Source organism: Sabethes cyaneus, chromosome 3 (assembly GCF_943734655.1).
Source record: "Sabethes cyaneus chromosome 3, idSabCyanKW18_F2, whole genome shotgun sequence".
NCBI classification, from domain to species: domain Eukaryota; kingdom Metazoa; phylum Arthropoda; class Insecta; order Diptera; family Culicidae; genus Sabethes; species Sabethes cyaneus.
In genome coordinates this window covers 33,192,195-33,215,598 of record NC_071355.1, presented here as the reverse complement: position 1 = coordinate 33,215,598, position 23,404 = coordinate 33,192,195, and the positions used below count along the sequence as shown (strand labels likewise).

General features: G+C 41.9%; 4 protein-coding genes across 4 annotated transcripts; 2 read left to right on the top strand and 2 right to left on the bottom strand.

Moving 5' to 3' along the window:
• Positions 1–618: 618 nt before the first annotated feature.
• Positions 619–2,970, top strand: LOC128742551 (transmembrane protein 104 homolog). The gene is made up of 4 exons (XM_053838948.1): positions 619–806; positions 909–1,420; positions 1,478–2,461; positions 2,519–2,970. The coding sequence occupies exons 1-3, from the start codon at positions 768–770 to the stop codon at positions 2,433–2,435; spliced, it is 1,509 nt and encodes a 502-aa protein (XP_053694923.1). The 5' UTR covers positions 619–767; the 3' UTR covers positions 2,436–2,461; positions 2,519–2,970.
• A 7,020-nt stretch (positions 2,971–9,990) lies between these two features.
• Positions 9,991–12,795, bottom strand: LOC128742357 (general transcription and DNA repair factor IIH helicase subunit XPD). Its single transcript, XM_053838692.1, has 7 exons — positions 12,687–12,795; positions 12,005–12,593; positions 11,816–11,939; positions 11,661–11,757; positions 10,415–11,605; positions 10,210–10,348; positions 9,991–10,141 (listed from the first exon to the last, which is right to left on the bottom strand). The coding sequence occupies exons 1-7, from the start codon at positions 12,689–12,691 to the stop codon at positions 10,004–10,006; spliced, it is 2,283 nt and encodes a 760-aa protein (XP_053694667.1). The 5' UTR covers positions 12,692–12,795; the 3' UTR covers positions 9,991–10,003.
• A 7,107-nt stretch (positions 12,796–19,902) lies between these two features.
• LOC128741624 (microtubule nucleation factor SSNA1-like) lies at positions 19,903–20,649 on the top strand. Its single transcript, XM_053837571.1, has one exon. The coding sequence runs from the start codon at positions 20,007–20,009 to the stop codon at positions 20,319–20,321; it is 315 nt and encodes a 104-aa protein (XP_053693546.1). The 5' UTR covers positions 19,903–20,006; the 3' UTR covers positions 20,322–20,649.
• Positions 20,415–22,386, bottom strand: LOC128741623 (beta-1,3-galactosyltransferase brn). The gene is made up of 3 exons (XM_053837570.1): positions 22,142–22,386; positions 21,057–22,083; positions 20,415–20,994 (listed from the first exon to the last, which is right to left on the bottom strand). The coding sequence occupies exons 2-3, from the start codon at positions 22,067–22,069 to the stop codon at positions 20,799–20,801; spliced, it is 1,209 nt and encodes a 402-aa protein (XP_053693545.1). The 5' UTR covers positions 22,070–22,083; positions 22,142–22,386; the 3' UTR covers positions 20,415–20,798.
• Positions 22,387–23,404: the final 1,018 nt, after the last annotated feature.

The following is a 23,404-nucleotide window of genomic DNA, read 5'->3' as shown; positions in this document are numbered from 1 at the left end:
TCCAACACCTCAGCTAAATTTCTTTTCAATTAAAAATAGTCGAAACAAAAATGGCTCTTTTTCCAGCGCTTTTAAGCAGGAGTTGCTCTAAAACATTTGAATCGTAATTTTCTTATCTCACTGTTACCTGCAATCGGAAATGTTTGTGGCACTTTGGTTTTTGAATTATTGATTTACTACATATATTCATTCTGGAGTCTAATAAGGAAAATACAATAGTTGCTCGCAGTAAATTGAAGTTTAAAATATGGCTAACTGAATTATAAATACATATTCAGAAACTATTAAATAAAAAATGATCTAGTAGAAAGGCCAGGTCACGCCGCTAGGTGGATTAATTCGGGTTTTTATTGAAGAGAAAGTGCCTTACATGCATTTTACAGAAATTGATTCAGTAATCCTTCACGAAATTTCAAATCGAAACTGCTGGATGTGACAAAAAACATGTAAACAAACCACCAAGTGGTGTCATTTGACGGCAAAATGACGTCATCGCAAAATGATCTATAAATACTCGAACTCCGACAGTGTACGACGTTGTTTTGCTTGCTGCTTTGTGTGCTTTATCGCTTTTTTGTTTATCGCCTCAGTGAGCCTCCCACATAGTGGCCTCTTTGTTACTTTTTTACTTGTCGTCGAATTACGGATTATGCATAAAATTCAATTCCGTAAAATTGAATAGTAACCATCACTTTCGATGTTAATCGGTAATTTGTAATTTGTTTAGAGGAAAATCAATGCCCAGGTAACCTACAGACAAATGTGATATGCCTAATCGAAGCGCACAAGAAGAATATCCGACATGGGTAAGTAATGCTTCATAATTTTACTATTAACAATGAACTTATTGCAAAATAAGATCAAAATGATGATTCATACCGGGCATGAAATGCTGACCATACTTGCAGATCGGGTTCATTTTTATCTTCAACCTAATCGTTGGAACGGGGGCGCTGACGCTCCCGTCTGCGTTCAGTCATGCCGGATGGCTTCTGGGGACGGTGCTCATTGTAGTTTTGGCCTTTGCAAGCTATGTAACGGTAACGTTCGTCATTGAAACGATGGCTTGTGCAAACGCTATTCAAAACTGGAAGCGACTACAGTTCATCAAAAGGGACCGTGTGCTTGAACATGACGAAGATAGCAACGTGGAATTGATTGCAGAAGAACCTTTGATAGCGACCGGTGCGGCGGACGAGCAGTTGACGGATGCCAGCATTGAGCAGACTCCGCTGAACATTATGTACAGTCGGAACCAGTACTATAGTCTTTCGTCTAAGCTCGAACTTGGGGAGATGGCTAATTTGTTCTTCGGGAGGAATGGCCGGTTTGTGTTCTACTTCTGCTTGGCAGTCTATTTGTACGGGGACTTGAGTATCTACACGGCTGCTGTATCCAAGAGCTTGAGAGATGTTATTTGGTAAAAAGGTAAGGTAATATTTACAGCCGAAAATGTTGATTTTGTTTGTTATTTTAGTTCACACAATCATTCTATGAATGCGACGGACAACGACGATGTTATAACACGGTGCTGGGAAGAGAGTGTACTCTCACGGTTCGATATCTACCGGCTCTGCTTGGTTGTATTCGTAGGCATTTTGGGACCATTTGTGTTTTTCAATGTACAGAAAACCAAGTATCTGCAACTGATTACTGTCCTCTTCCGGTGGCTCGCGTTCTCAGTAATGATTAGTATCGCTATTCATAGACTCTTCGCGCAACAAACAGTGCCACCAATCACCCCAGAAAGAGCCAACATTAATGGGATTCCCTATCTCATTGGCACCTGTATTTATTCATTCATGTGTCATCATTCACTGCCAAGTTTGCTGACACCGATCTCCAACAAAAAAGGTTTGAAAAAGCTGATCTCGATGGACTACTTTCTGATCTGTGCATTTTACCTGTCATTGGCTTTGACGGGAATCTTCGCATTTAGCGAAATCAAGGATTTGTACACACTAAACTTTGTTCCGAACTCAGACCAGGACAGCACTTTCCTAAAGGCAATCGAGTACTTCTTGGCTCTGTTCCCTGTGTTCACTCTATCCACTAGCTTCCCGATCATTGCCATCACTCTACGCAGCAACCTACAGACGCTGTTTCTGGACACAACGCAACTTGATTCGTACAATTTCTTCCTGAGACGAGTTTTCTTTCCACTGCTGGCAATTCTGCCTCCGGTTGTGGTGTGCTTCTTTACCGAAAGCGTCATCTCGCTGGTCGGTTTTACCGGATGCTACGCGGGCACGGCCATACAGTATCTCATACCGGTCTATTTGGTTTACCATGCTCGGCGAGCCTGCGACAGTATGATTGGGCGAGGCATCGTGAACGATTTCCGCAGCCCGTTCAAGGGTAACGGATGGCTGCTGCTAATTGTCAGCTGGACCATCGCCTGTCTGGTGCTGGTTACGATCGATCTCATGAAGTGATGTGCTGGAGGTTTAAACTGCTACAGGTAATTAAATTGGTTATTGGGCCCTTCTGACTTAAGTTATTTTTCCCATTTTTTCAGATAAACACATTCGATCATGAAACTAAAATTACCCCATTAGAAAAAATGAGACTGACCACTGAAGCTAACAGTAAAGTAAGATTTTTTGTTAGTTGACAATTTAAACTAGTTTTTTTTAATCCATGCGCAATCACACTTAAATTTAAATTATCGAAAAAATCTTAAAATCCGCATCTACCTGCAAATATCAGAACAGATAGAAACTTGTTTTTCGAAGATTACTTTAACACGTTGATGACAACTCAAGCAAGCATAGTAACTGAAAAGATAGAAAAACTATTTTAAAATATTTACCAAGCACTTCACGAAACTGACTACATATATTGAATCGTAACTGATATTGGAAAGCATAGTTATGTATGTGAAAGCGTCAGACGCTGATATTTACTCCTCCAACCAATCTATATGTGACTAGAGATCAGAATGTGTGACGTAGAAAACAGAAATAATAAACGCATTATAAATCTGACTTACTTTTACTTTAGCTGCTTAAAAGCTTAAACCCGGGGTGGCTCGTGTTATGCTCGTCTCTACACCGCTCGGTCCTGAGCCGCTCGTCACCGACACTCTCAAGTGAACTTCGATCTGGTTTGGTCATTTACCATGTTGAGCGATGTATATTTCTGATGCCGGTGGGGTCTTTGAAGCGAGCAAATGTTTTTCGAAAGAAAGTTTTTTTTTCGAACGAAATATTCGACAGCAAAATCAAATGGGCAAAATATCTCGTTCGAAACAAGTCGAACGAAATAGAGATTCGTTCGAAATGCAGAATAGGGACGATTACTAATTAATTTCACTAACCCAATCCACCCAGCTTCATTTACTTTTAATCTGGCGTAGATTTCTTTCATCGTCGCAACATTTGTATTTAATCGTCGGAGTCCTCCGCGAAGATTAATTTAGAGTTGGCAACTGTTGCTGAAAATCGTGCCTTTCATTTCTATGCTCGCGGCAAAGGCGATGCACATCGTACAAGAAACTCCGAAGGCACTCGAGAGTGTCCCCGAAACACACACGTAGCCTATCACTCTTTCTTAAATAGCGTTGATCAGCCGCATCAGTTAGTCTGGATCCAGTCTCGTGCATTATCTGTCATAGCCTCTATTGAACCTCTTCCAAACGCCCGAATTCCCAACCCAAACGTTTTTTTTTTCTTTGCAGGAACCACTACCACTGCGACCAATAATAGAGATCTATTGTGGTATACTCCACCTTAATCTAAGTGCATACTCTTGGCTCATCACTATTGGCGAGTTGACGGCCGTATAAGATGTGCACATGTATCCCAGTTCGGTACTGCACTTCGTATGAAGTTAAGTACTTCAATGGGATTTTTATTCCAGATATCGGAAGGTTCTAGGATTCCCTTCCCGAGGATACGCAGTCTGCGTTGTATCAATACTCGGCATTCGCAGAGTCTCCTCATTGAGCTTGCTTATCCTCATGAGATGATGTTTGCTCGGGCAGTGACCGGTGATTAGTCCTGTCATTGTACTTAGGTCTTTTTTGTTGAGTCTAAGCAATGGTTGGCTTTTCCTGATATTAGGTTCTATAAACCTTCTTGATTGTCGTAGTCCGTTTATGCCATTCCAGTTTACTTTAATGGTAGTTCTTACTCGTCAAGTTCCGTTTTTATAGCACTTGACGAGACTCCACAAAATGGTTCTGGTCTTATAAATCTTGTCGATGATCCTCTTCGTGCCAGTAAATCGGCCTTTTCATTTCCTTCAATTCCACATTGGCCCGGAACCCAGTAAAGATTGACCTATGGTTCTTATGAGCTAGCTGTCGCAGTGAAAGAATACATTCCCACACCAGTCTGGAATTGCACATTGCAGCCTTTAGCACCTTGAGTGCTGCCTGACTGTCAGAGAAAATGCAAATGTTTGCACGTCGGTAATTTCTCCTCAGGCAGACATGGGCGCATTCTACTAAAATAGCATACACTTCTGCCTGAAAGACAGTCGATCAGTTTCCCATGGGATTATTCCAAAATGCTTTACTACTTTGGACATTTGTATCTCTGTACCACCAAGTTGTAATTTCGAAATGGCGAGGGCTTTTAGCAACCTGGCTAAGGTAGATGTGTTTTCAACTCATTTACACATTTGCCTCCAGCTCGCACCTTTGGTTTCACTCCCTTCATAAAATTTTATGTCGACTTAATTTTAGACACTTTAACCACAATTTCATGGCTTACTGAACGGTTGGATAATGCGCAACACAAACAACACAGTCTCTTATCCAGCAACTCCTATCTGTACCTCGTGATTCCAGCCGAAATATGAGCAACTTTAGCGGAGATCGGGTAACTAATCCCTGTTGAAATTAAGTTAGTATATAAAGAGCAAAAGTAGGCACTGTGTTGTGTTGGCACTGTAAGATGGCAACCCCATCACGAGACTCGGTAGCCTGGTCCTAGTAAGGCTACCTTCCTAAACTCTCCTACTACAATCGTTGAAATAAATTCGACTCGAAACATTTGGTATGGACAAAGGCGATGAAACAAGGACGTGAAATGGATGCTTGGTATTGATACCTGAAACTGTAGATCGCTAAATTTCGTGGGTGGGACAAGGTGTTGCTCGATCAGTTAGAAAGTTCGGAAGCGTGACACTACAGGAGATTTGTCGCAAAGGCAAGAAGGTATGGATAATCCGTGGCATGAAGATCGTCATCGGGGATATGAACGCCTAGATCGGCAAGGAAGCATAATGAATAAACCGGTGACCAGGCCCCATAGCCTGCATACTGACATGACAGGAACAACAACGGCCAAAGCTGCATCAACGTTGCATCTTCCCAAGGCCTGGTAATCACAAGCCCTTTCTTTCCTCCGCAAAGATATGCACAAAGCCACCAAAACTATCGACGCCTTATAACTACCGACAAAGCCGCCCTCTTCGGTTAAACATTCGGCAATTCGACAACCCTCGAGTTGCTGAGAACTACGGGCGCGTAATGGAAGAAGCTCCATCTTCGTCTGTAGAGCTAGGTGCTTCCACCTTAGAAAACGGATTGAGCCGAATACGATCGGCAGTCAATGAGACCACAACCGCGGTGCTAGGTGAAAAAACCTCGAGCGCACGAAATGATTGGTTTGACGGGGAATGCCATCAAGAGATGGAGAGAAAAAACAGAGCTTGGAAAAACTATCTAGGCATTGCCACGAGGGAGAATTTGATCAAGTGTCGGCAAATGTGGAATGAGTTGACTATAATCCTGAGAGGGAAAAGCGCCAGAAGGAGGACAGAGATCGTGCAGAGCTGGAAGAACTATTCTGAGCTAATAACGTGCAAGTTTCACGAAAAGGTGAACCAAACTCATAAGGGCTACACACCTACACCTGACATGTGTAGGGACGAGGGAGGGGATCTAATCACAAACGAGCGCGATGTGGTCGACAAGTGGAAGCAGTTCTTCGATGAGCACCTCAATGGTGATATGGCAGCAAGAGACGCAGCGGAAGTTAAACTCGGAGTGCCTACAAACGACAACAGCTGGTCGGCTCCCGATCTCGAAGAGATCCCGCTGAAAATTCGTCAGCTGAAGAATAATAGTCGCCGGAAAGGACCGACTCCCTGCAGAGCTCTACAAAATCACTTCATTGGATAATTTCTAGAATTTGGAAGGAGCAAAAACTACCAGAGGAGAGGATGGAAGGTGGAGTCTGTCCCATCTACAAAAAGGGCGACCGGCTAGATTGCTGTAATTACCGCGGCATCACGTTGGTCAACGCCACCTACAAGGTACTCTCCCAGATTTTGTTGCGTCGTCTATCCCCAATAGCAAGAGAATTCGTAGGGCAGTATCAGGCTTTACGGGGGCCCGTGCTACTACGGATAAAATTTTTACTCCGACAAATCCTCCAGAAATGTCGAGTGTACAACGTGCCCACGCATCATATTTTCGTGGATTTCAGAGCAGCATACGATACAGTTGAACGAGAACAGCTATGGCAGATAATGCACGAGTACGGATTTCCGGACAAACTGACGCTGCTGATCAAAGCTAATCTGGAGCGAGTGAAGTGCTACGTGCGCGTTTTGGGGACACTCGAGTCCTTTCGAATCGCGCAGAGGGCAAGGGGATGGACTGTCCTGAATGTTATTCAATATCGCGATTGAAGGTGTGATCCGGCGAGCAGGCATCGAAACGAGAGCAACGATCTTCAGCAAAAGAGTAGCCAACTCCTAGCCTTCGCAGAAGACCTCGACATCATTACTAGAAACCTTGGGACGGCGGAGGCAATCTACACCAGACTAAAAGCGGAGGCTAGGAGAATAGGGTGGCAAAGCAATACGCCGAAAACCAAATATATGGTAGGAAGAGGCTCCAGAGAAAGCAACGGTTGCCTGCCACGGACAGTGACTATTGACGGCGATGAACTGGAAGTGATTGATAAGTTCGTATATTTGGGATCTCTGGTCACCGCCGACAATAATACGAGTAAGGAAATCCAAAGACGCATTCAAACTGAAAATCGAGCCAACTTTTTCCTCCGCAAGACGCTTTGATCAAGGAGCGTTCGCCGCCACACAATGCTGACGATGTACAAAACGCTAATCAGACCGGTAGTCCTCTACGGACTTGAGACAGTAATTTTGCATACGAAAGACATACGTGCACTAGCTGTATTTGAACAAAAGGTGCTTCGGACTATTTTTGGCGGAGTACAAACGGAACGCGGAAAGTGGCGAAGGCGTATGAATCACGAGCTACAGGCACTACTTGGAGAGATTCCCATCGTACACCTGGCGAAAGTAGGGAAACTACGGTGGGCCGGCCATGTCGCAAAGATGCCGGGCGGCTGTGCAATGAAGTCCGTTCTCTACAACAACACCACAGGCACCAGGAATAGAGGGGCCCAACGTGCTAGATGGCTCGACCACGTTAAAGTCGATTTGCGTGTGTCGAGACGCACAGCGAATTGGCGACGAGGGCCAGGACCGAGTACAATGGAGAGGAATTCTTGATACGGCAAGAGCCACCTCGGTTCTCGGCTACTAAAGTAAGTAAGTGGTGGACGAGGGGGGGGGATTTAATCACAAACGAGCACGAGGTGGTCGACATGTGGATGCAGTTTTTCGATAATGGTTGCTGAAGACCGACAAAGTCGGTACTAACGACCGCTTATAAGCAAAGCTTTATAAACATGGCCGAGAAACGCTAGCTTCAGCTCTAAACCTATTGGGTTAATTCCAAAATTTGGAAGGATGATAAGCTACCGAAGGAATGGATGGAAGAAGTCGTTTGTCTCATCTACAAAAAGGGCGATCGGCTCTACTGCTGCAACTATCACGGCATAACGCTGGCAAACAACGCCTACAACCAGAAACGCCTACCCTACCAGATCCTGTTACGCCGGCACAGGGTTTCGTAGAAAATTACCAGGTGGGCTTCATGTGGGCTTGCAAAACTGCGGACCAAATTTTCACCATCCGACAGATCTTGAGGAAATATCGGGAGTACAACGTGTCCAGGTATCACATCTTTGTTGATTTCGGCTTTCCGGATAAAATGATGCAAATGATCAGAGCTACATTGGATCGAGTGATGTGTTTAGTGCGCATCTCGGAAACATTTCGTGACGTGGCGAGGTTTGTGACAAGGTGATGGCTTATCCTGCATGCTGTTTAACATCACTCTTGAGGGAGTAATACGACGAGCGGGCATCGAAACGATTTTCACTAAGAGTAGCCAACTCCTGGGCTTCGCCGATGACTTTAATATCAGGAATTTTGCGACGACGGAGGTGGCTCGGGTTTAAAATAAATGCGTCGAAGACCAATTACATGAAAAGAAAAGAAAACACACGCAAGTCTCTCACGGACGGTAGCCGTTGACGGTGACGAGCTAGAAGTGGTAGACGAAGATGAGTTCGTGATTTTAAATCACTAGCGAACGCGACCATCAGCACTACTAAGGAGATCAAGCGGTAAAACGCAACGATCGAGAAGCATGAGCTGCCGTAGCCGTAGCTGACAATATACAAAACTTATATTAGACCGATAATTCTTTATGAACTTGAAGCCGTAACGTTCCTCACGGAGCACATACGCGACTTTGCTGTGTAAGAGTGGAAGGTACTGCGGACGATATTTGTCGGAGTACAAACTGATTCCCATCGTACTTACTTATCATGGTGCAATGTTCTTTAGGATTTCACCTGCATAACAATGTTTCGCCAACAAACTCGGTCCATGACTGTCCGTCTCCAATTTCTCGAATGTCCCACACTTTCCAGACCTTGGTTCACTTGGTCTAACCACCGAGCACCCCGGCGTCTGGTACTAACCGGATTCGAGCCGAACACCATTTATGCGGGGTTGCTATCCGGCATTCTTACATGTCCCGCCCATTGTACCAAAGATAGTCCTAAGCATACGAGGTTTTAAAACGGCCAGTGCTTTCAGGTCCCCGTTGAGCATTGTCCACGTTTCGTGCCCGCAAAGGACTAGCGGTCTTATTAGCGTTTTGTACATGGTAAATCCTGGTACGAGGGTGAAGCTTACCAGACCTAAGAGTCTTGGGGAGTCCGTAGTCAGCACGACTTCCTGGAAGAATATGTTTACGTATTTTTCTGCTGCAGTTGTTATCCGACGGCATCAACGGCCCGAGGTCCACTGTCCACCACCTCGAACTCATCCCCGTCGACTTCCACACTATTGCCTATGCGAGCTCAATCGCGCTCGGTTCGCCTGCTAAAAGGTAGGTACTTGGTTTTAAACGTATTCACCACTAATCCAACCTTCACTGCTTCACGTTTCAGTGTGGTACACTACTCAGCAGCCGTCTGGAACGCCCTTCCGACAATGTTCAGGTCCCTAGCGAAACAGGTAAATCGGCTAGATTTATTGAAAAGCATGCCCCGCATGTTAAAACCCGCACGTTTTAGAGCACCTTCTAACGCGACGTTGAAACAGGAGAGCAGGGCTTTTTAACGCACCCGATATCCTCAGCCTCACACAAGATTGTACACCATTCATCGTGACCTTAATCAGTCTTGTCAACTTCCTGAGAAAACCGTTTTCGTCCATAATCTCTAGCTCTTTACGGTCGACAGTATCGTAGGCGGAAATCTATGAAAAGGCGGTGCGTAGAGATTTCATATTCGCGACACTTTTAGAGGATCTGTCGCAGCACAAAGATTTGGTCCGTTGTCGTTTGAAGTCGATTGATTGAAGATTTTTTGGGCAGCTGCAGTGGCGACCGGCTTTAGATTTGGAAGCCATTTGATGGTTTGCTGAGTGCGCAAAGACGACTCACTGGTTGATCAGGGAGAGTGGATAATTTACGACCTTGCCGATAAGGTCGATGATTGGTTGGATGCATTTGAAGTCCGCTCGATTGAGCGCTGCTTAAACTTAAAGACAACTCAGAGTGCGATACAAAAATATGTCTAATTAGCGTGAGGGATAAACACAGACAGATTATCAGACACAGAGGTAGTTTTATTGAAATGCCTCAGAAGTACGTTAGAAATTAGTTTTTGCCCTGGGCCTGTTTTTCCAATTTTTCCTTTTCGGTCGATTGAAGCTGCTCTAGCGTTAGCAGAGAAACGCCCAATTGATCTTCCCGTGTGAAGGGTTGCGCCATTTGGCGAAGCCATCGCTTTGCCAACTAATTCCGGAAATGAGATTTATGTAATTGATCAGAAAACATTCAAAAACAAAAGCACAAACACAAACCTGCATCGATTCTTCGGTGCTGAGGTTGCAGTAGTTATCCGTCAGGTGCTCTTGGATCCACTTGGGAAGCTTACCACGTTTATCCTGTCGGGAAAAACGCTTATCCGCAAAGATCATAATACCGTAATCGGTTTTACCACTGCAAGTATCAAAAACATATTAAAATAAATTTCCATCGGACTGAAAGGTTTTCACGACTGCCTACCGAATGGCACGGCCAACACACTGCGCCGCATGTCGTAACGCATCAAAGGTAAGAAAATCATTTTCCCTTATCTGAAACTGATCTCGCAAATAGTCCAACCGTGCCTTCAATATCCGGGATTGGGTGTAAACGTAAGGGATGCCAAACATCAGCACTGCTCGGCCGAGATGATGATCGAAATCCACTCCCTCGGAAACGCGCCCGCGCGCTACAGCTAGCAACACTGCTCCTCGGCCACATTCGCACGCCTTGACGTAGTTCATCAGTGCGTACGACGTTTCCGCACTGTCCTGCGTCTCAATGAACAGCAACTTGTACCTCAACAGAGTGTCAATAATGCCCTGATCGTACCACGATGCTACCACCGATTCCAGATAGAGGTAGGACGTGAAAAAACACACGATTCCATCTGGAACGGTTTTAGCTGTTTCCACCAGCAACTGACCATAGTTGCGAGTAACGGCTGTATCTTCGCGTGTTTCGAATTTCGATGAAATGGCCACCTGATCATTGCCACGCGAGACAATCATCGGTAGTAGACATGGTCTGGCGAGGGTCATAGTGAAGGAACTCATTACCACCGGTTCAAAATCCAGTATTTTTGGATACATATCCATCGGTGACAGTGTTCCGGAAGTGATTACCACACTTTGAAACCGTTGAAAGATTGGTTTCATCGCAATCGATGAATCCATGCAGCTTAAGTGCATAATAGGATTCGACACCGTGGGTGTTTTGTCATCGAAAGGTTCTATGATAATGGTGAAACCTTTTGTGTAGGACGACACCAGCGTTGCGAACGAAGTTATCACGGTTAGTGCACCGAATTCTGTTAGGTCGGTGATTTCCAAAGTTCGCAGCAGCGAAGACAAACGCTCGGCACAAAAACGCAGCGGTTTTCGCTCGATACAAACTTTCTGTTGAATGTCCTTCAGGAAACCAGCCGGACTCTCTTGAACCACATGCTGCACTCGGAGACGCGATTTTATGTATTCAATGAAACGCTTCAGAAAGCTTAGAAAATGGTCCGCGTTTCGGATGTTTCCTGGAACTACCTCTTTGAGAATTTCCGATGGTAGAACAGGGTTAGCTAGAACCATGTCCGTTTCTCGAGCAAACGATGCCTCTTTCAGTCCCTGGACTAACCGTAGGTATTCCTCGTTCAACCGATGCCGGTCGTCATCTTTTATCCTATGGGTAAACAAATTTAATTCGTACTCCTCTTTAAAGTTAGCTAAGTTCTTACTCTGCAACGTATTTCTCCAGCGTATGAATTCCGGTTGTACTTTTCTCAATCAGTCGTCGATTGATTTTTACACTCATAGAATCTACGCAAACGTTGTCTAAAATCGAAAAAAGCATATGTAAAAGAGCACACCAACTCGGGTTTAAAGCCCCTACCGATATTGTGAGCCTCATCGCAAACCACGACCGATTCCCGCGCAAGCTCTTTGGAAACAACCTCCGCAATCTTGGGATCCAACAGGTAGTGGTAACTGTAGACTACAACCTGGGCTTGATTGATCTAAAACAATCCACAAACGATTCCATTGAAAAATCAATAATTAAATTACCGTAAGTACAACCTACCGCGAAGCGTGACACAAAGTACGGACACCAGTTCCGCTCTCGGCCAAAATCCTTCAGATCGTCGATGGAATAGATACCGGGCGGTAGCGTCGATTCCTTTCCTTCCGCTTGAAATCCTTCGAAGTACTGGCACACGCTTACGGAATCGTCCGACGCAGCCCGCTCACGGATGTAGCTGGCCGTCATGCCGTAACATTTGGCATCCACTATTTTACCGTCCCGTTCGCGGCTAACTTCCGAATGAATGCACATATTTTTTCGTGAACTGAGCACCAAACCGGTTATGTTGGGCATTACACCCGTTTGCTTTTCGTAGTAGTTCATAAGGTGCTTCAACTCGGCGATTACCTTTTCGATTTCCGGTACGGTACGCGAGCAGTAGATCAACTTCCGTACGATGTGCGGATATTCCATGATGTAGGCTACAATCAGCGATAGCAGCGTGGTGGTCTTACCGGTCCCCGAAGGCATCTCCAGCAAGCAGTGTCCCTTCGCATCGAAGGTTCGCTTCAGTTCCAGCATATAAGCATACTGTTCCGGGTAGATGTACTCGTACGGAAAGTACACCAGCAAACCATCGACACTGATCCTGAATAAGTAAATAATGAGTCATTTAACCCGGAGTACAATTACTATAGCCTATAGGTATTTCACAATTTATGGAGATGATAATTTATTATACCTCATTTTTACTGATTTTCAAGTACAAAACTGGTAAAAACACTAAACTAACGATTAAGAAGCAACTGCGATTCACCGCATTGATGTTGCTCCGTACTGTTACGTTTGACTGTTGTTTCGTTTTTGTTTGATCTTTTTTTGTTTTTTACGTTTTTTTATTTAATGAAATTGAATTAACGAAAGGGCCAAATCCCAATATTCTTGAAAAATCAGTGATACCAGATCAGCTGCTTTTCAATGTTTCCGATGGATCGCAAGAATGCTTATTTAATACCTTCAGCTTATTACGGTAGACCAGGGGGCTGATATGACGTCACATTTTCGTTGCTCACATGAAAAACGCGGCAAACGCAAAGCGATTTCACAAAACGAATTTAACTAACCATTTTCAAGGTTTCACATATTTCGCATCAATTGCCTGTCTGGCATTGGCTATGTGACGCTAAAACCTTGGCTAAAATCAAACTAAAACTAACAAAATTTAACAATTTACACATCCGACTCGGTTGTCAGCTTGAGCCCATCTATGAAGCTGTCAGCTTGGGCCCGCTCTATGTTGGCTACGTTTTTTTTGTACAGGTTGGTATTGGAAGTGTCATTCCCGTGCGGTAGACGTCCTGTTCGCTATAAAGCATTGCACGCAGATGTCAGTGCGTTTTTTTCGTCCCAGGTTTGACAGTGTTGTGGGGTTTGTTTTGATTACTTATTCGCAAGACCCAGAAGCAAAAAACTGCAAAAATGACAAAAAAATATGTTGTGCAGAACTGATATCATTTTTCTGCTTCGGAAAAGTCGGGCATTTCCAGTTTCCGCAAACAAGTAGTACGAATTGCAAGTAATAACCCCACTAGCAATAAAATTAGGTTACAAAGGGAATCCAAACAAAATACACAAAAACGTCAAACCAGAGTTGAGGTTACCCAAGGAGCAAAACGGCAGCACTTAAAAGAGCAAGTGTGGAATAAGAGTTGTGTGGTAGCATCCGGTGCTGAATAAGCGAATTTGCTGAAGCACGTGTTGTTTAAACGTTATATCCCACGTTTTTCCTAGCTTCTAATCAACACCCAGATAACACAAAATCGTAATAGAAAGTTCATAATAAATCGTTTTCATGTCAATTTCACATTGGAATTGTATAATAATTAGAGTATGTCAAATCGAAGTGAATAATAAGTTGTTTTGCAGTCGTGCGTGCCTTCATATACAATTCATGACTGTGAATTATAAAGCAGTATAGACGATTGCAATATTTGATTATATCTTAATCATATATTCAGGAGTATTTAGTTGCGTGTTATAAAAACTACGCAAAAAAGAATTACAAATAATTGTCAAAGCTTTCGCACGTATATCGCCTCCACTTTGGTACATATATCCCAAGCAACCAAAAGTTCGAATAATACTTGACACGCGAACTCGAAAGTTCATAATTAGTTCAGATTCAGTTCCGTATAGAACTTTCTTGCTGATTAGTAGTGTATATCAAGTATACGTGGAACTAAATGCTTTAAGAAATGCTGCGAGTACTTCATAGATACTTTAAAGCTACTAGGATGCTACATGAAGTTCTGAAGTAACTTTAGTTGCTAACAAGTTCTGCGTGCTGCTTTTTTGTTTATATTTCTGGTGATCAAACCAGCAGAACCTGCAACTATTGGAGATTAATTATTTTTATTTCACTTGAATAAATTTAATCCTCGCACATTTCTAATTACAAATATAAATTAGAATGTAATACTCTTCATTATTGTGTTTGTGTTGTGTAGCATATGCTGTCGGTATCTCGCTACTATAGTTAATTGCCTGGTTCCAAACTTTATGTTCTATAATTAACTCGCGCTGCATAAAGCTGCTGCAAGTTCTAAAACGAACTTTTACTTAACAACTCATTGGCAAAATTCACATCGCTTGTATGCGACAAAGGTGACGCAGTGGATCGGTATAGGTTTACAACGCGGAACACCCGGGTTCAAACCCAACAGCAGGCAAATGCAACGAATATAGAAGTTAGGTAGAAGTATAAAAATAGAACATAGAAGTGCTGCTAAATTTGTTTTTTCTTAGTTTTTGACAGTTTATTTCGAAGCTGCTTAGCGTTCTATGCAGTGAACCCAAGACAGCTTGAAAGTTCGGTTAATTACTTAAAAGTGACGCTGCTTAGCAAGTTATAGATTGATATACATAAAGCTGTTTAACCCTTGTTAGACACCATTATTCGAACTCTTGGTTACTTGGGATGTTCTTATATGGCGTGAAATATAACTTTTTCGTTCAGATATGATTTCGTATATCTCAGTTGCAATCGAGATATACAAACCAAATGGTTTACTGGGCATCTACATGTTGTTATTTAAGTGTGGAATGAGAGTCGAATAGGCATTGTGCAAACGTATCAGCAGCACAGCTAAGAGCAGGTGTGGAATACCGGTCGCTTAAAAGCTACCGAATTAGCTAAGATCAATTGTGGAGTAAAAGTGGAATAAGAGTGGAATAAGCACTGTGCAAACGTATCAGCAGTGTAGGAGATGCATATTATAGAAAGGAATTAAAGAAAAAAATAAATAACTATTTACCCCAGTGTCATCGCAAACCTAAACCTTCATCTGTTCCTTGCAGGGAACAGCATTACACAAATCGCAAAAAAAAAAGAAAAAAATTGAATCGCCTCGCTTCTCGCATGTAGCGCAAAAGAGAAGAGAGAAGTTTGAAATACTCGGTTGCACAGTCAAAGGCTTGAAATTCGTTATGCCAATGCCGAAGCAGCTAGAGTGTGAGTAAATATTTGGAAATGCTCACTCACACTCGCAGAGCAGAGAATTCGGTTGAGTAAGACCATTTCTCGCTTCAGCGATAAACGCCAGTCATTGGAGTGAAGTCTTAGCAGACGGCCGAAAATGAAGAAACGCTCTGTAGTACACGACAAGCAGTATTACAGAAAGCACGTGTGGAATAGTAGTGGAATAAGGATGGAATAAACGTGGCGCAAACGTATCAGCAGCATTGCTGACAGCAAGTGCAGAATAAAAGTGGAATAAATGTTGCGCAAACGAATCAGCAGCATTGGTAAGAGCAAGTGCAGAATAAAAGTGGAACAAACGTGGCGCAAACGTATCAGCAGCATTGGAGAGAGCAAGGGCAGAATAAAAGTGGAACAAACGTGGCGCAAACGAATCAGCAGCATTGCTGAGAGCAAGTGTGGAATAGTGATGGAATAAGGGTGAATGAAAGTTGCGCTAACGTATCTGCTGCATTGTTGAGAGCAAGTGTGAAATATGTGTCGATTAATCGTCGTACAAACGTATCAGTAGCACCACCAAGAACAGGTGTGGAATAAAAAGTGCTTGATGGCAGCCAATGACACCAATAACTTGAATGACACTTTATACTTTACACTTTATAATTTATATAAATAAATTTATATTAGGTACACTTTATTTCTTTTTTTTACAGATTAAGAATAGAAAAAATTTTCATAACAACTTTTAGCCGAGACAAGTCTTTGCTGGCCGTGGCAATCCTTTTATTTGTTGTTGTCTGGACGATATGTATCTTCTCACTCGACGTGTCGTTATCTCTCGTCCAAGGCAACCAGCTCTGCTTAATGCTTTGCGAGTTACTCACAATAGATTTGCTCAGCGAGATGAATTGCGTCGGACTAAAGCCGCCAGAATTGTTTGGTCGGGTGGCATAGTGGCGATACCACCACTGCTGGTAGCGCCGTACCGTAATCGCGTGGTCAGCTCCCGCTGCCGGTGCGCAAAAATCCAACTTCTTCTCGTGCCATCTACTGCTGCTTTTTGTTTTTCGGATGAAAAAAACTAAATCCGACCCGATGACAAATATACGAGCACAGACAGCGAGCGACTTAAATAAGCTCAGGAAGCAGTACTATCTGCGTAAACTAATGACGGGGTGTTAAAAGTACTAGCACGAACCACTTCTACTGTTAACTAATCACTGCTGCTGCTAACTAATCACTTCACTGCTAACTAACTGAACAATCGCACATTGTGTTCGCAGCTAGCCGAAAGTTCTGGATTTCCAGTTTCCAGTGAATTTTACTCATTAGCACCGCTCACCGTCGTCAATATACAAGAGAAAAAAAAACCTTTGCGTTGTGAGTGTTGGTGAGTGCTGGTGGTACAAGCGAAATACTTCAGCACAAATAGTTTATTAAATGTTTAACATGTGCAGAATAAATACTTCTAAAGCAATCTTGTACAGCAGATGCCAAAAATGATTTAAGAAACTACTCTTCAGCGCTTAAATGTATTTTAGCCCATTATTGTTCCACGTTTGACAAACTTAAACTGGTAAATCCACATCGGCTAAAAACTCGGTGCCTGTCATATGTCAGATTATCTCAGATGTGTTCGTCGATGGCTTCCGACCGTCAGGATGTAAGTTCGAATCCGGATGAATGAAAAAAGTATAATGGCAGGCTTGATAAATTTCGAGTCAACCAACGATTTGCTACTAAGTCGTAAGTACTAAGTACACACTTAAACGATTCGGTAAAATTTACCGAAATCTAAACAGCTGAACGTTCGGTAAAATTTTTTATTGCACCAAACATTACTAATGATCTGTAAACGTCGATTGGCACCATCGAAATTTTTACCGAACGATCAGCTGTTTAGAATTCGGTAAAATTTTACCGAATTTGGTGCTTTTTGTTAAGTGTGTAAATTATAAAAATACGAATACAAAAGTGAACATGAAAATAACTAAACCCACAAAATAAAATAAAAATAGGTACTTCCTGCATATTTTATTCTTTTTGCTTGTCTAAATGTTGAACTGCTGTGGAATAAACGTAGCTTCAGTGGCATTAGCAGCAGTTTAATAAACATCTCTATGCGTACTGAATAAACGTTTTACTATACGTTGCATAACAGTTATACAAACGCATCTTCCACGTCCATATTCAGCACTGTGCTGTTTAAATTCTCCAAAACCAACTGTATAAGCATTGAACAGAGGTGTTTAGATATACTTTAAAAGTAGCTATATAGCATGTGCTGAATAAAAGCTGTCGGTGAAACGTTTAATAAGCAAAAATTGTTCCTTGGGTAGGCACCGTGCAAAGGTTTATGAAGTGAAACGTAAACAAACGTGAAAAAATTGACCTGTTCTAAAATTCGATTTTGTGTAATTTTTAGTATTGTCAATTGCAAGGAAAATTGTACCATCCAAAGTGCGATATCGCTTTGCCTCCCCACTGCACTCCTCCTTGCTTGACAAGCATATTTTCAATGTATTTAGTAAGTACAGGATAATTATTATTAAAAAGCGAATTTGCGTAGAACTCGTTAAATTGCTGCTAGGTGCAATAAACAGTTTTGTTTTATTAATAGAACATTAAGTTCCTTCCTCAAAATCGTTCATTTGCTAGAATAGGTTTTGAAACATTAGTAATCGCACATGCGACAAATACAATGTCGTCGAGAACAGGAAGTAAATTCGCATCTATTTTATCATTGAGAATGCTAAATTGCCTTACTCTTTGAATCGCGCACTCCACGTGCACTCGCGCAGCAGCAATTGATACATTTTCTGCAGCGTCAATCTGGCTCAGCTGAACTACAGGTGCTCTAAGAAATCCGAGCATCTCCCGCCATATCCATGACTGACTGACGAAGGAAATGGTTCCTCCAGGAGTTACTGCTAAAATGTATTTGATAGTTTCTTTTCCTTTGTAGTGAGAGTAGGCATTGTTACGGCAATGCAAGCAAGCAGGTTTCTTAATTCCGATTTCCGTACAATCTAAAACTGCTACTACGTCCTCGTACTTCGGTCGGAAATAGTGTGGCATGTTTTACCTTTGTTATAGTATATTTTTTTAATTTGTGTTTGGGAAGGCCAATACACAAGTGCTTCACAAACTGATCTGATCCAAGGAAGCGTCCTAAAGAAAGTTAGCGGCACGGTTTGATAATGTAAATTGAAAAGCGATCCCATACATACACGAATGATAAGTTAGTTTTTAACTTTAAGAAAACAATTACAATACGTTCTCGTAAGGTAACTGTGGAGTAACTGCTTTTCTTGTAAGAGGAAAATGACCGGATGGATTCTTCGATTGTGTCCAACATTGTAATGGAATTCAAGCCTGTCCAGGAATTTAATTCGGCATCCGTTTTGAATACAATTGCCATGCTTCTTCGACGTCCTTGTAATAGTTTATCCATTTCCATGGTGTCGTTCAGATTGGGCGAGTTCATTTCTAATCTGAATATTTGGTTACTCTATTCATTTTCACATACGCGCAAGACGCGCACCCTACGAACTTGTTGTTTTGATTTGACAAAAACAAATGTTTTGAAAACATTTCAAACATGCGCGAATTCTAAACGTCCGATTTGTAGAAGAGGTAATTGACTCGGCAGTTTCGACTCAAATGGTCTATTTTGGTAATCCCCTTTTTATCAAAATTTTTATTATTAAAATTTATTATTAAATTATTATTATTAATTAAATCAATAATTAATTTTTCATTAATTTTTTTTTATTATTTAATTTTATTAATTAATAATTATTGTCAATTGCAAGGAAAATTTTACCACGCAAAATGCGATATCGCTAATAAAAGTGCTATTTTGCATTAAATCGTTTCGGTACACTCAAAATATTCTGCACATAACTAATGGTAAATTTCCATATGAAATTCCAGATAATTATCATGTGTCACATATAAGCACAATCCGCCTAGAAATACACATAAAAATTATACGGATATGAATAGTATGTGCAATTGTACACATAAAAAATATGCGCATATGAATAGTATGTGCAAAAGTTTCGCGTACCCATAAATTATAACTGTTTGGCATATAAAGTTCATTAATTGGGCACATTGCAAAAATCTATGTGTGGGGCACATAGAAACTATACGAAAAGTTTTCTCAGTGTATGTTCAGCGCACTTATTGCTTGGAAGATAACGAAAAAGTGCGCCGAAGATACCGAAACGATTTAATGCAAAATAGCATTTTTATGAGCGATATCGCACTTTGGATGGTACAATTTTCCTTGCAATTGACAATATTAATTAAATTAAAATTTAATAATTAATTATTATTTTAAAATTTATTAAAATGTGCAAAGCTGGTATCCCTGGAAAAGATAAAAAAACCAAAAAAACTGAAAAAGCAACAAAGATAGATTAGTTTGACCTTTTCGTTAATTTATGCATGAAATTATTGTTTGTTCCAGTTTCTCTGTTCAATATTTCTTTTTGTCAACCAAAACCAGACAATAATCCTGAAACGCGTACATTTCTATTGTGCTTTATCTTCCTGTCTGTACAAAATTCTAACAGCATGTATGAAGCAGCTGCTCGTTTACAAACCCAAAACCAAGAAATGGTAAAATGGATCAGTTGTCTGCGAGAGAAACGACAAAAGTTGACGGACAAAATAGCGCTTCAACTACAGGAGAAAAAGGCACTGGAAAAGGAAATCGAGCGGCTTAGACAGCAGCTTCTTTCGCTGGACCAAAAACTGGAAACCAACCGGCAGGAGCTGCAAGAGCAGGAAATTATACTGGGGGATGCGGAAACCGGCTACATCAAAATAGTGGACACAATGTCGGAGTTGCTGATGTCGGTTCAAGCCGATGCCAAAACTACGGATTAGAAAGAATGATACGGTATGTTGAGTAGGGACTGCTGCTTCAAGGTTGATGTTACTCATTCCATTTAACTGACGATGTTTAAATTATGTGACAGAATATAGGTACAATTTTACGCAATTTTATTTGGTAAATTTACATAAGATCTATTATTCTAGCTGAACTTTATAAATATCTCCGCCCTTTTAATCTGCATATCACACATCAGTCTAAATAGTCTTAAGCTGACTTTCAAAGATCTAGCTGCTACAGAATTTGTCCTTCCAAGATGGATTCTACTACGCAAGTACACTATGATAAATGCAAAGAAAACGCTATCAAAAATGTTTTATATCAATGCAAAATTGATCTAATGTTCGTTGGATGACTGCCTGTAATAGGAATAATGCGACTGTGGGGTTGTTTGTATCATCAATTCGCTCTAGAGTTACGAGTTGTCATTCACAGCTCATCGATTTGGTTTACAATCTCTTCCTTTTCATTCAGGCATAACCGGCTGCCCGAACTTCGTTCCATATTTTCACCAACTCCTCCGGATCGTCATAGCCGTGGCTGGCCAATACATACTTATAGCTTTGTGGCCCCAAGAAGGGTGCCTTGTGAAAATAGAACTCCTCGGAATGCAACGGTTCTATTCCCGCTTTCAGTGCTACGATTCCCAGATAGATGTCGTCGAATCTGTTTTAAGCAAATAAGAAACATATTTGTTTTTGATACGGTTACATATAATATTTACCCACCTGAAGTGTTTGGTGTACATGCTGACGTAGTACATCTCAAACAGCGCTTCATGGGACAGCAGAAAGGCTCCGGCAGTAACGTACGTAGGCCACATATCCCAGGGATACTCTTTTATTGACACGTACCATTTACTGCTTCTATGTCGATGCGGAGCTGATCGGAAAACAAACCCCGAAAATAGTTTAACATCATTGGGCAATTCCATGTCCATATTGAGAATCTGCCGTTTAGAGCGTCGCCCGTTTGTTAATGCTCTTTCCGATGCATTAGCTGGAGCTTCTTGCATCTGCGAGCTGTTATTGTTGCTCGTCGTTTGACTTAGACGGCGTGCCAATTTGCGCAGAGCTTCATCCGTTTCTTCCAGATACTCGGGATAGTTAACAGGATTCCGTACGTATTTGAGCAAATTTTTCGTTGAAATGTAAAAGTCATCATCGGCAAACATATAGAATTTGGCACGAGGACAATAGGTAACAGCCCACCGGAAGCCCATCATCGTTTTAATCGTGTTATTGAAATAGGCGTCGACGAAATTGGCCTGAACTATATCTCGGTAATTTGCGTACTCTAAATCGATCAATGACTGTAACCGCCGATTGGGTTCCGCTGGACGGCCCAGCAGAAAAACCGTTCTTATTTTAACATCTGAAAATCGCTTCTCCCAACCCCAGCTCTTGCGGATCGCTACCCGTCGGTCAAAATTTTCCATAGCAGATTTGATGACAAGCACCAAACGCGGAGCAATCAATCGATCGTCCTCCTTACACTTGTGCTGGCAATCGCTGATAAAGCTATAGTTGTAGGTGTTGATAGGATCCACTGCGGGACGTTGCCGATGCCGTAGCTGATACACATTGGACAGGATGTCACCTTCCATGGGATAGCTAAAGGTCCGTTCAAAATCCGCTTCAAACATGTGGGTAAAGGCGCCAAAATACTCCAGCAACAGAACCGCCAGGGCGACCGAGACGATATATTTTAGCTTGAACTTGATGCAAATTCGGGGCAACATCTTTGGTTTCGGCTCTGAATGAAAGCATAAACTTAAAATCAGAAAGCAATTTGATATTTCAAATGCAAATACCTGAGCTGTCCGGGTGCGGCTACTCCTAGACTTTTTTTTTTGTTTGTGTATCGAATAATTTAACACTATCAGATTACATAATTAACTAATTTAATTAGTGGCACAAACTTTTCAATTAACTACACTCGCATTTGGAGTCATATTGTGAACTAAATGACTAATAAACTTTGGCTGAGCTATGAAAGACACAACTTAAATAAAATCAAGAGATTATTGAACATGCAAAAGAATTTCTTTACACACACCACACAAAACTTTTGACATTTATGTTTTCTTCGGAGATCAGACAGCACTGACAGCACTGTCAAAGTAAACTCCGTAAATTCGTTCTCAGATTCCGCGATTTAGGGCAAATTGACCACGCAAAACATTACTCGTTTGGTTGTTCCACTTTACTCCTTGTAAAATAAATTTTTTTTATTTGGCTTTGTAAATTTAGATAGCGATTGTTTGGCTATTTTGTTCTTTACTGATTAATTTTTAAATTACGTCCAGGTTTGAAGCCGTTCACTTTTACCGCCATAGTATTTATCGAATTCAATTCGGAAACCCGCAATCGGCTCTCGGTCTTTCTGTCGGTGCACGACCGAATCACAACAGTTTGTTCGGTTCGGGTTTGTGTTGTGTTGTAAATGGTTCAATTTCGTAGAAGAGTTTTCTGCTTGAAAAATCTAATTAAATTGCCTTATTTTTGTGTTTTGTACATCTCAGTACCTGCGTGCTAAGTTATCCGAATAGAATTATCGGTTATCATTTGCCTGAAGGTGCACATTTTGTGGATAATTATTTCCTTCGAGTCAGCAGCAGTGGCTGGCAGTTCATCGACCCAAATCGACGACGACGACGACGACGCTAGCAGTAGCAAATAGCAAGCAGCAGCAGACATTCGCTAGTGTGGTTGCTGGATGTGTTGCAATTTTGACAGCCGACCGTGCCACGGAACGTCAAATTCCGTCTTGAGCAGCGAGCATAAAAATCCGGACGCCGCCATGTTAGAATTCGCTCTTTCTCTGCTGGCTATTTATGCTGAATAGTGCTGCACGAGCCGAAACGAGAACCACGCAAAGGAAAACGAGGTCGTGGTGTGAAATTTTCCTCTGTTTTGCAGTGTAATTCTGTGATCTAGCTACTATTTACTAATCTGGTGAAACGAATTGTTTACTTAGCGAACGTGTTTCGGAAAGTGTGATTGTTGTGATAAGAGCTTTTATTGGTCCAATAAGTGCTGGTGGGTTGAAGTTTGATAAAGAGTGTTTCCCGTTA

Coding starts and splice junctions, on each gene's coding strand:
- LOC128742551 (XM_053838948.1), top strand. CDS start 768: ATGCCTAATCGAAGCGCACAAGAAGAATATCCGACATGG. Junction 807..908: donor AAGAAGAATATCCGACATGG/GTAAGTAATGCT, acceptor CCATACTTGCAG/ATCGGGTTCATTTTTATCTT. Junction 1,421..1,477: donor AGCTTGAGAGATGTTATTTG/GTAAAAAGGTAA, acceptor TTGTTATTTTAG/TTCACACAATCATTCTATGA.
- LOC128742357 (XM_053838692.1), bottom strand. Junction 10,349..10,414: donor TGTGTTGGCCGTGCCATTCG/GTAGGCAGTCGT, acceptor TGATACTTGCAG/TGGTAAAACCGATTACGGTA. Junction 10,142..10,209: donor GCACCGAAGAATCGATGCAG/GTTTGTGTTTGT, acceptor TTCCGGAATTAG/TTGGCAAAGCGATGGCTTCG.
- LOC128741623 (XM_053837570.1), bottom strand. CDS start 22,069: ATGTTGCCCCGAATTTGCATCAAGTTCAAGCTAAAATATATCGTCTCG. Junction 20,995..21,056: donor ATGTACACCAAACACTTCAG/GTGGGTAAATAT, acceptor TGCTTAAAACAG/ATTCGACGACATCTATCTGG.
- LOC128741624 (XM_053837571.1), top strand. CDS start 20,007: ATGTATGAAGCAGCTGCTCGTTTACAAACCCAAAACCAAGAAATGGTA.